We start from the raw sequence: 12,779 nt of genomic DNA, 5'->3' as shown, positions 1-12,779 counted from the left end.
CGCCATTGAGACCGCACCGCTTTAGTTCATGACCTCCGGGTAGCCGTAGTAATTCTCCAGCTCGGCGAAGATGTCGTTTGGGTTTTTGCAGCTCAGGTTGCAGAAGCAGGCCTGCACCCACATCATCTTCCAGGTGAACCCCGTCCCGTTAGGGCACTCAAACTCCACGTCGATGGTCTTGGACTTGTAAGGGATGCAGCAGCGCTCGTCCATGCAGACGCCGCAGAATTTGGGCCTGTACGGCTTCTTGCTGGTGCAGCCGGAGATGGTGAGGTTTGAGGGCTGATCTTCCCTGTAGATATTCAGACATTTCTTTCCCGGCTGACAGAGATGAATAAAACAAATAAATAGACAGAAATATTAGATAACATTGAGTTTTTACACTTTTACACTGCAACCGTTAGAGCGCTTTTGATGCGGAATAACTACCTTGATGTGTTTGGTGATGTCGACCTCACATGGCCGCAGGTTGCAGAGGCGAGACTCTTTGACCAGCTCACACTGCTCGTTGGCGTTAGAGATCCTCAAAGACAGGCCACGGCCGCAGGTCTTTGAGCAGGGACTCCATGAGGTAGTCTGGGTAATGCAGTTCTTGTGCCAGCTCCTGGTCTCAGCTGGGAGAACTGGATCAGCATAGACAGAGAAGAGAGGAAAACAACTAATTACATTTGTGGAAACACTATTTATTACTATTTATACATGCTGATACACTTCTACTCTGTGAGCAAAAATATTTCCAGCAGCTTCAAATATTTACAGCTGAAAGAACCATTGCACTTGTCAAAACACTATATGCACTAATGGATGTTTTTGGGGCATGCAAACATATATACATATATATCTTAAACAGTTCAGATGTTTAATCAGAATGATTTCAAGAAATATGGTCCATGTAAACACTGTCGCCTATGTGACATCATCAGTCAGCTGTGCTTTGGCTCCGCCTACTGTAACTGGGACAACAGCTTAGTGATGGATCATGTTTCACTACCTGTACACGGCTTGAGATATTTGTGCAGGGAGTCTCCAGGGACACCTAACTTTTAAAGTCAACCTAACCCAGTGTTGAACCTTTAATTTGACAAGTACGCTGTGAAGCTGTGAATGAATATAACTGAGTTGTTTTTTTTTGTATTGGATCCCTATTTGACATTTTTATTCGCAACCGCTTCTGACATCCATGATGTTGGAGAAAACATGAGAAACAAGGTAACACTGCATCCACTTGTGCTGCATCTGTTTTTCATCTGAACTGCAGAATTGTGTCTGCCTGGCAGTCTGGATCTAATTTGTCTCCTTATGCAACACAAAGAGATCTTCGTTCACATTCTTGCTTCCACAGCGCTGCGGCGCTAAACGACTGGAAACTGGAAGTGACCCAAAAAGCAGTGTGAGGGCTTCCACAGGAAGGGATTGGTCGGTCCCTGCACACACACGCACACACACACACGGACCTAGTGATCCTCCTGGACTTCAAATTGTACTCAAACTGCTTTGTGTGAGCCAATTTCAAACACAGCTGCTTCTATTTTACTTATACTCACATCAAATCAAATCAAGTCACTACTGGAAAATGGCACATGAATGATTTCCTATAAAAATACACGTACATTACTGGTTTTTCCTAAATCCTATTTTTTTGTCGTTTAACCTTAGAATATAAGAATAATGAAGAATCCTATAATCCTTGTGATTTGTTTTAATAAATTATCCTGTTTGTGATCTCTTAAAATGCTTAAATGCATCTGATGGACGCTTTGTTACACAAGTATTTACATCCAAAGCGTCCTACCCTCTACTGCATGTCGCGGCGCTGTCTTGCGCCCTCTCTTGGGCTCATCACAGATCCACTGCTCGCAGCACTGTCCCCGGACTTTGACCCGCCGCGGGGTTTGGCACCACACTCGGGGAGGCTGCGACTCTGTGCACAGCGGCACGCAGCCGATGGCACCGTTCACACACAGGCACTGGTATTTACAGCTGGGCTTGAAGCTCTGCCCGTTACGGTAGATCACGCCGTCGTGCTCACAGCCTGTTCCCACCATATCTGGCAGAAAGGGGAGACGAGCGGTCACATATTATAAAGACGTAGAAGGCAAACTGCAAACACATGGGAGCCTGGACGTTTGTGCTTCTGTGGAGTGCATTGTAGGGGATGGTGTTTCTGTTATGAATTCATTGATATAAATAGGGAGAACAAAAGATTGGAAACATATGTCAATATAATGCAATACAGGATAGTCAGTTTTAATGAATTAAAACACTCATAGATGGAAAAAAAATCTGTGACGCTGTAGAATAAATTCCAGTCTTCCAGTCCTGTCTTTCTCCTGTGGGTCAGTATCAGACAGCAGTGTGAGAAGCCTTCAAACCAGTCAATGATTAACATTTTTTCTTTAATATAAAAGCAATAGTACAAATGTCAGTGTAAGGAAAGCTTAGCACAACTGGGAATCTGAAAAGAATCATCTGCATCCACACAAACAATGCAAAATCTTGTAAAGTTTTCATATATGAATATAAAACACAATCGTAAATTAATAGCAATCTAACTTTTCTGCGTCCAGTTTAGTTTTATCACGACCACTATTATCTGACACACTAATGTTGCTCTAGTTTATGTCAGTGGCAATTTAATAATGCACTTTTCATAATGTAAAGTGAAAGATAAGCAATGTCTGGGTCCTGTGGGGTCTTAATGTTAAGCTTAGTCTGCAGAGATGCATTCAATGAGCACAACAGTAATAATATAAAGAGTTTTATTTACATCCTCAAAACTTAGAATGCAATTATTTTAGGTCTAAAGGTGACGTCTATATGAGGTTTGAAATATATAAGTTCAGATTCCACCAGTGATACTGGTAGAACACTAACTGCTGCACATATGTGTCCTCTGCAACAACAAATTAGTCACACAGAATAAATGAATGATTTGCCTGCTGTTGCCTGTGATATGCAACGAGAAACATTATGTCGCTATGACAACCAGAGTTTGTGTGGCCTCCTAACCTGACACCTAACCTACTCAAATCCTGTCTGCTCACGTACATTCTGTAAATTGAACCTAACGTGACGCCCCTGCTGTGTAAAAACTGTTGACTGTTTCGGTGAGTGACACTTACATGCACACACTCCTTTTTCGTACCTAGGCTTGTCCGAGCTGTAGTCGCAGTACAGTCCCTTGTGGTAGTCGCACGTGTCCGCCTCGTTGCACACCTCGCCCACCTGCTGGGCGCAGGCCTTGCAGCAGTCGCAGCCGTCCATGAGGAGGCTGACACCTGGCGGGCACTTAGGGGGGACCGGTGGACACTCGCAGGGCCACTTGCAGTAGCGCGTGCGGTTGAAAGGCTCTGCGGATGGGGACGTGACGGCTGTGGCAGGCGGCATGGCAGTGGAATTCAGGGAGTAGGCCTGGGTGAAAGAAGTAGCAAAGATAATTAGCAAAATAAGTCTGAACACAAACAGGTTTAACCATGATGTGCACTTCTAACTGAAATATAGTTATATAGAGTTATATAGAGCTCCCACTGGTGATTGGCTGCAGTATAGGTCATAAGCTCCACCTCCTTCATATGTTAGTGGATGGGACTTGGGCCACACTAAACCACTAAAGTACACACAAGTGTCAATTCTTTGGATAAGTTTAGTTTTAGTTTGTTATTTGACGCTATAGAAACAGGATGTGACACAATGGCAACTACCAGTTGTCATTCCAAAGTCCATATCCCCGTGAAAATAACATCAGTTTGGCCAATGCAAGTGGGGATACGTTGTCCATATTTATACAGTCTATGGTGTGACCAGTAGTGCTTGTATTGTGCATATTCTTTATGTCAATAACATCAGAGCTTTTTTTTTCTAATGAAAATTGCAGCACAAGTCCACACCAGGTCATAGGCCTCAGTCGCTACTGTGTCAAATTCAAAAGCCCATCTTTTGTTGCGTGAAAGTTATTTGGCTCCCCCGTGACGAAGCAATATTCTTAATCCTGAATTCTTTCACATCCAGCTCTCTTTAGTAGCCCTGTCTCAGAAAGTAACTGATCTAAAAGGGGCCTCAAATCCCTTATTTGTACACTTCTGCTTCACTGCCTACATGACTAACATGCAATCACGCTGTGCAGTGAATTAAATAAAACGATAAATATGAATTTAACCCCCAGTGGAGCTAATCTTATTAAATCAATGTCGGGGGCTAGTTTTATAGGTGCTTAAAACAGCCGTTCATCACCATGTTCAAACTCTGCCACTGTGCTGAACTCTTACGAAACCCCGCCAATGAAACTTAATTTCTCCCCGCTCAGTGTGTTTTGACTGTTACAAGCTGCTCTCTGTAGCCAAGATCACACAGTAAAGAGCTTTGCAGCTCTTAAAAGCAGATGTTCCCGCTGCAGCAGGCCACACGAGGAACATTACCAGCCCTGCGCTTGGAGATTGCTTTTGGACTGGACGCATGAGGAAATTTGTCTTTTTGATTTACGACGCACTTGTCGATATACTGGAGTATAAATTGAATCCTTCTTTTCTGAGAACAGGATGTGCTTCAGAAAATACCAGAACACGGTGATAAGGTTGAATTTTTCCCCCGCAGGAAAAGACACATCACATGTCTGCTTTGAATTCTCTCAGACAAAACCGTGGGTCTATTTCCTATACACTATAAGTCTGCTTAGAAGTTCTAACAACATCATAAAGGGTCTTTATTTGTAGAACTGTAGCAGACACCACATCCATCACAATGAACACAATGTGGCTCTACGCAAGAGGTGAGACATTTGACTGGAGGTCCAGTATCATCTGTGTAGTCATAAATCAGTACACGACTCATGAGCTGGGAGCAGCAAAACACTTTGGAGAGAAGCTTCTGATCCATAAAAGACACACGTACAGATGCATGCACGCTCAATCTGAAATTAATAACGAGAAACCAGCGTGGCATGTGTCATTCTCCCGAGGTTCTCCTCAGCGCATCACTGGAATTTTGGTCACGTTATTAACCGCGCTGCATGGCGTTGAAAGCAAATGTTGATAAATGAGTTTTAATCACAGCTGCGCCACTAAGCCGCTGCTTAGAAGAGTTCATTGAGCCTCCGGCAATCAAGCTAATTTAGATAGGAAAATTAAAAAACAAGCCCAGCTCCAGTGATCTATAAAAAGAAAGGAGATCAGAGAGAGATGGATGTCTCATAGGTTAAGTATGAAATCATGGGCTAGATTTAATGAAACCATCATCCTCACAATACTAAACTCTGCATGCACTTATTAAAGAAATGTTTAGTTGCCCTCAGGAAAAGGTGGAGCAGCACTAAGTGAATCCGACGATTTCAAAATGTTCCATTTTTGTTTTGGCCCAAATATCTGTGACATCCTTCGGCTGTTTCCGAGCGTGACCTCAAATAGCTGTCGTGTCTTGGCGATGACCAGTTAATGAAAGCGGTGTTTTGTTCTCTGTTACTAGACGTGACAAGGACTGATGGCCCCGGTTCGCCTGCTGGTTTAATCTTCCCTTCCTGTCAGCCTGTGCCTGCCAGGTCAGACGACCTTATTGAGGCATTTGCACAGGCGTTGGTTTGCGCTTCCTCAGGAAAGAGGAAAACACGTTTCAAAAAGAAGACTTCTGCAAAGGATAAACTGTCCCCGTTGTTTTTACATGTCCTCAAATAGTTTAATTATGAGCATTACATTTGGCAAAATTAAAAGAATTGCTATTTGTTAATAAGAATAATCCTTCATACATTGAAACCAGACCCCATCTTCCAAAAGCTGGTGCACAAATTGCTAGATTTAGTCGTGACCTGAGAGATAGATGATCACAGACTGTGGCCAAATAGGAGAACATGAAGTGATGGTCCGAGGAGGAACTTCAGCAATAGACTTATTCAACCAAAATGCGGCCATCAAAGTTTATAACTCCTCCCACTGAGTGTTGGTCATTTCATACCCTTTTTATACATAATTTAATGCAACCAATCCCTTGCAAATTGTAAATAATTTGTGCAATATTTCGTTTTTATGCACCTTATATATTTATATATGTATGTATTTTGTATTATTATTTTATTTTATTTGCATTTTACACTATACCCTTGCAACTGTCACTTTATGGGAGCAACTGCAACTGCGACAATTTCCTTGAAGGTTTACTAAATTATTCTGATTCTGATTCTGCGTTTCCTTAAACGACCACAAGGTGTCACTAAAATACAACAAACCGAGGAAAGAGGAGCCACAAGGTGACAACTGCCCGCATCTCACACTCAGCGAGTGAAAGTACATTATGAATTGATATAAAGCAAGAGTACACCTGAAGGGATGACTGTGTGAATAACAGTGGAAAATCTAAAGTTTCGGAATGATGCACAAAAGTGAAATATAAACACCCACTCACAGACAACACACATCCCCGTGGAAACCAACCAAAGTTACTATAAACTAATCGTCATCAAAACACTGTATCCAAACTGTAGCCATAATAAGAAGTTGGCAAAGTGACATAAACCTAATTATCTAAAATCTGGTTTCCATTCTACCATCTTTAACACAGACTCTATATAGTGGGCGATGTGGAGGCATATTATCATATTCAGATTATTTTAACTGACCGATTTCCTGCAGCTTAAACGTGAATCAAATATGCAGCTTGAACATTAAAATAAAAAAAGTTTTTTTCAACGCCTATATCCTCCATCCCACCTGTTGAATCCCCGCTGCTGTTAGAATCCACAACAGGAGCCAACTCATCACTGGAGAGGTTGTGCACATGCATTGAATCCAGAATTAAATCCCGTCTCTTAAACGCACAACGCGCCGCTCTCCGCAGGTGTGCTACATCCTCGTCCCCTCGCTGACATCTCCTGGCTCCTGCGTCTGCGTCCGAGCAGCCTGTTTAAAGAGTCCGGGCTGACGTAGGGTCTGAGAGGACGCGTCCCGCATACTTTCTCGCAAGAGACGGTTTCCTCTCCTTCCCTCCGCTCCACTTTCACCCGAGCCTCCTCTTCAGAGCCCTGGCAGCCCCGGTGGTTAGGGCGTGTCCGGGAGATAATCTGGAAGGACTCTGTGACACTCGTGATACTACTGGTTATGATTAAAGGACAGGCTACTTGCAGATATTTTCAAATCAATCTCGAAAACAGCAGCCACACGTCCACATGTTGCCTCCCTAATTATTCCTCCTCTCTGCGCGCTGGCCACGACGAGATCCGTTTGGATTTTTGTAGCCTAACAGAGGACAAAATCCACAGCCCTTGTTCTGCCACAAAACACTTAAAAAAAATAAATAAATAAAAAAAAAATAAATGAAAAATGAAAATTCCCAAATGCACAGCTACACCATTTCAACACTGAAAAGTATGGGCTCGATTCAAGCTGTCCTCCAGTTGATTGTTATTTACTGCTTTGCAAATGACTTAATGCTGGAAAAGAGACAAGCAGTAGCTGCAAATCGGATTCAAAATCCGCCCAAAACCCCCCTCAAAAATGTTAAACAAAGAAAACAGACTTGAGATTGACTGGAGCAGTTTTAAGCCACTGGGCATAAAAAGCTGTGATTACTTGACCAGTCGGAAATCTTCATGAAATATGCTGCAAAATCCGCTCCCAGTGCTCCTCTAGCTTAAAATATTTAACTTAGATCCCGGGGAACTTAAGTTCTGGTCCTTGCGGTTTCAAAATTACATATCTCCAAAGAGTCCTAAACCCTGGAGAACCTTAGGAGTTACGGCAGAAAAGCAGCTTTTCATATTCTATAGACCATCATCTGACGTGGTCACAATGGTGGTCTTGAACATTTCGTGCTTTTCGTTTCCGTGCTCCAGACTTTGATAATTATTTTTAATTTGCAGGAATCTCATCTGCATTTTATTGTCTTCTTGTTCCTTTAATGATTATTGCTGGCTCAGGGATTGTTATGTGCCACACAAGCCCCAAAGATCCGTCATTGGCTCACCAGACCACAACCATCCGTTCTCTCCGACCTCATTTTGAGGCATTTTAATGCCACGCTGCCTCTGCCCCAAATGATGCAACCGTTGGTTTCAAGAAAACAATCAGCTTTAATTAATTAACACACATGCAGGTTGCCTACCTCTTGCCTAGAGTATCTATTTTAGGGCTAGGACTGTGTCTGGCCTCCAGATGTTCAGTTTAAATTAATGATGTCATCCATCTCACAGTCTGCTATGTTGCTTTCCTTCCATTTCCCTGGAAATTTCAATGTTTCTCTTTGAGATGGTGCAGGCGAGGAGCGAAAGAATTCCACTTGACAGTGCTATTCAGCCATATGGAAAATGTCTTTCGTTAGAGTTATGCTGGAGCTCACGTCCTAACACACTGCTACTGGGACGACGATGAAGACATCAGTCAGAATAACCAAAAATCTGTGAGAGTTTGGCCCCCGGAGGCAACAAAGAGAGGGGAGAGAGTGACGGATGAGAAATGAGCACTTCGTCAAGTAGCAAGGTGCCCCAGGTCTGAACCCCTATTATTTACAGGCAGCCCTGTAATCCCTGTCAGAGACCTGTCAGCCTCCGAGCAGATCTGAGCAGCGCTTCCCTCTCCGCTCTGACCGGGACGACCCAAGCCCTCCACTGCACAATGTACCCACTCTCTCCTTCCCTTTGTTACTCTCTCTCTCTCCCCCTCGAGCTCTGTTTCTCTCAATATTTACTTTCCGTCTCTGTCTCTTCTCTTTTCTCAAACTCCATTCCATTTCCATCCACCTGTGCTTCAGTTCACTGTGCTGTAATATACACTTTGTATATATACATACAAGGAATGCTTTCTAGATTAAATCTTAGATAACCCCCCCGTGTCTGGATGACACAGTTTTCAAACTTCCTCAGTTCTTTTGAAATATTTTTTTATGGAAATTAGTTCTTTGGATTCATTTATTAAAAAATACGACCCATGTTTCAATATCTGCGGTTTTATCTGTTTTGCATCCGCAGCAGTCAGCGTTGCTTCATTCTTAACTGTAGGTGGATGTGGATAATAAGATACAAGATATAAGAACAAACTAAGACAGCCATGTGAAGAACTATCATATGATCAGTAACAAATCAGTTTAATGGACATCCATTCTGAGACAAACATTGAAAGCAAGCTTTGTTTATTTTGAAATCTTTACTGTTATCTTGGCGTAGCTCACTATGTCTTTCCTTCCCTGTTTAACCTTCTTGAGCTTTCCTCCCTCTCTCACGGACCAAATGTCCTGCTGCCATCCTCCACTAAAACAGCAGAGACGGGAGAAAAAACTGCAAACCACGGATCAGTCATGCTTGCATGTCTGCCCCTGTTGCCGAATTTTCCATTCTGACACGGTAGCTGTAGTTCGAGTGAATTGCGTGACTTAGGTGACATCAATCAAACCTGTGGTCTCTGTGTGCTCCCCTCGTGTGTTGTGGCCCAACTAGCAGAAATACCTCACGATGAAAGGCAGGTCTGAGGTCTCCTCTGCTCTCACATGAAGTGGGTAAAAGGTACATTCCGTCAGCTGACTTGAATAAAAAACTTCAGTAATAAACTTTAGTCTAAAATGTCCAACGAACACAGGCCAAATCTGCTCAAATACATTTTTTGTTGCCCCAAAAAATAAATAGTTGAAGTCCAGGGGTTATTAGCTTTATATAAAGAGAAAAACCGTGGGAACACTGGTTCTGTTCTTTAAAAATGTGGTTTCCTGTTGACACATTAAACAAATCAGTTATTGCATGTAGTTAGTGATGCTTAAAAGTATTGCTGGGTGGATTTTGTTGCCTATTGATTGACAGAGCCAGGTTTAAACTTATACTAAATAAATACCAAAAATGGTATTTATTCTCCCTCGTGACAAGAAAGCAAGTCCCTAAAACTCTTCCTTTTGTCCCAACATGCATTAAGTAGAGAGTGGAAAACAACGCTGACAGCTTCCCCTTACTCATCATTTCAGTGTTGAGCCAAGTCTCTATTTGATGTTCATACACTGAAAACCTGTGTGAACACAAAAGGTATCAACCTGTAAGTGAGCAGCTCCAATCACTGGCTCACTGTGCACCCTGTGTTAATATGTGGACCCCAGGGTGCTTCACATCCCAGGATAAAGCCTGCCCCGTGGGCGTCAAGTAGACAGAGAAACACTCCAGATATATATATAAAAAAAGTGCCACAAATAGCGTGATCGCAAGAGCTGACCATCTACGACTCGAGTCCTGCATAACTGGCCAAACTGAAAATCCCCTCATTAAAATCCCCCTCAACTCTCAGAGAAGCCTTGGAGTCAAGCTATGTTTTGGAAATCTAACAGCTTCAAAGTCAAGTGGAGTCGGTAATCCTACTTAGAATGGGAGAATGAGTTTACAACACCTTGAGGCGGGCAAAAACTGCTGAGGTGACGCATAAAAAAAAAAAGTTCCTTCATAGAACACTACCAGTGTCTGATCACATCACTCACTGTGCAGCCAGCGGCCTCGTAATTGACTGTAAACTGCTTAAAACAGCAGAGTTTGTTCTCTATAGAGCTGGAGAACGCAGACGCTAAAAAAAACTTATAACATGGCTGAATGCATTTAAAGTTAAAAGGAAGTCTGAAAGTTAACAGCAACATATTAAAACATAACTCATGCATTTCGAAGGAACACTGTTTCACTTTTTATCTAACAGACTGAGACCACTGAACTTTAAATAGCAGATGGGTAGCGTAGTTTTGCATATACTGGAAACGGAGGAAACAGGTAGCTTGGTAGTTTCAAGTCTGAAGACTGACCTAGGATAACTGTTGGTAGGAGATTTATAATTACTACACGGTCACAACCATGCTGAAATTCCTATCAACATCTGAGCCATGAAGCTTATCTGTGTGTTTCTCATAAAACCCTAAACTTTTTAAATTTGACAACCTTTGAGAGTCTGCGGGCCTTGCTCAAACCAGATGAGTGGCTTGTTATGTGTATGTGAGTGACAGAGAAAGGGCATGGCTGGCTAAGCTCAGACTGGTTCAGTAATTATACCGTCTTTATATAGCTGTGGTCTCCTGGACCGAGCAAAACATCTGCTGGGCTCCAAAGACAGAAGAATCCCACATGAACTCGGAGCAGTTTAATGGTCAACGATTCCACATGCTGGGGGCATTTGTGAGCACTGTTTACCATGTAATACAGAATGATTGGTGTCTATTGAACTGTGAAATTGTTGGCCAAGTAAAGCGAACAGCACACATGAACAGTTCAAACAACACTAAGCTCGAAATAAAACCTTTCAAAGCAAGCCTCTGATTAATTGAGTGAGGTGTTCTCATGTTTTATATAATGTTATTTATACAAGACATTCCAGATGAAGATATGTGTTAATAATTGATGTACTCTGTCAGATTGCACAACGTTACAAATTACCCTCTAACTTTAGTAATTTACAATTCGGGAAGAGAGACGTTTCTATAAAAATCCAGTTTCCATTTATGGTTGTGTTTGCTGTTAAGCGGCCAAAAAAAGCTTTTATTTTAGTCCTTGTATAATCAGGATTGTGCAAAAAAAAGGGGGAATGCCACTCTGCATGTGCAAAAGCATGCTGAGATTTGCACTCGCATACCAGGGTCTGGACAATGATTTGCTGAAGATTGAATAGATTTATCTCACAGATTTTTATTGTTTCTTTCATTGCAATTTATTTCCACCATCTGACCCGGCAAGACAAGATTTATAACTTAGTTAAAATATTTTTGTCTTCCTATCACAGACCTGTAATATATCGCTTCCTTAGCCGTCTGCAGCTACCCGCCAAGAGCATAACAGATCAATCAGTGTCGTGCTGGTCAAGATGAATGGAAATGAGAAGTTAAAGGATGCAATTTTTAATCCAAGAAACGTTTTAAAAAATTATATTGTTTGGATCACATGCGCAGACATTCTCTTAGTAGAGCTATGTAAAGTTTCACTGTTTAACTCAAAGCCGCAGTGTGGAACATGAATCTCCCCCATCTGGCATTGAGAGTAATTACACAAACACTGTCAAAACATGTGTGTGACTTATGCCTTCAGTCTATAGTTCTCCTTTGACTGCTCTCCAATGAAGAAAAGCAACACTATCAATTATTTGGTTCCCCCTCACCGCCAGAAACTGTGAATTCATGGAACCCAATGTTACATTTGGTAACTTTCTGCCACAGGCTCCATGTTTTCTAAGTTCATTGCAATGACTGCCTCCTCTTTCAAACAATTATCACTGGTATATGTAAAACACATCTCCACTTGTCTGCCCGCATGGAAATATGAGAACAGAAAACCTATTCAAAACTGGTGGAATCCTGTGAAATACAGAAATACAGAAATACAAAGATACAAATTTACATGCCACTGAGTAGCTTCAGTGTTGTATACTGACGAGGTTGGAATGGGAATGGATGTATAAGGCATTCACCTGTAATTTAAATAGTGCACTGTTTATTTAAATCCATTTCTTCATCAGGATCATGTAAAACCTAAAAAATAAAAAGATTACTCATGTGATTTTTCAATAGAACACAGCTTATAGGAATATTTAAGCGCTGTGCTGAGTTTCAAGTTATCAGAAGCTAAGTTAAGCTCAAATTCCACACATCATGTCAAATTTGCTGTTTGACTTAAGTCCAGGCTCAGACATGTCCTCTCTTAATGCATAGCACATTCTGGTACTGTGCCAACCTATGAGGCTTATGCAGCGTACCTTTGCCTATGCGCGGGCTAATGACAGAAGAGTGCACATGTATGTAATGGTGTGTGTTTGTGTTTGAACAGGGTTAGGAGTCACATTTCTTCCAAGAATTAAGGGGCA

At 42.0% G+C, this 12,779-nt stretch overlaps 1 protein-coding gene across 1 annotated transcript; it reads right to left on the bottom strand.

The window, feature by feature from the left end:
* Positions 1–21: 21 nt before the first annotated feature.
* On the bottom strand, positions 22–7,243 carry ccn4a (cellular communication network factor 4a; the record flags this gene model as incomplete). Its single annotated transcript, XM_084563257.1, has 5 exons — positions 6,693–7,243; positions 3,123–3,411; positions 1,793–2,047; positions 430–623; positions 22–321 (listed from the first exon to the last, which is right to left on the bottom strand). Exons 1-5 carry the CDS (start codon positions 6,759–6,761, stop codon positions 22–24), a joined length of 1,107 nt encoding a protein of 368 aa, XP_084419383.1. The 5' UTR covers positions 6,762–7,243.
* Positions 7,244–12,779: the final 5,536 nt, after the last annotated feature.

The sequence above is a fragment of the Chelon labrosus genome (genome assembly GCF_963514085.1).
Source record: "Chelon labrosus genome assembly, chromosome: 16".
Lineage (NCBI taxonomy): Eukaryota > Metazoa > Chordata > Actinopteri > Mugiliformes > Mugilidae > Chelon > Chelon labrosus.
This window is presented reverse-complemented; position numbering and strand designations above follow the sequence as displayed.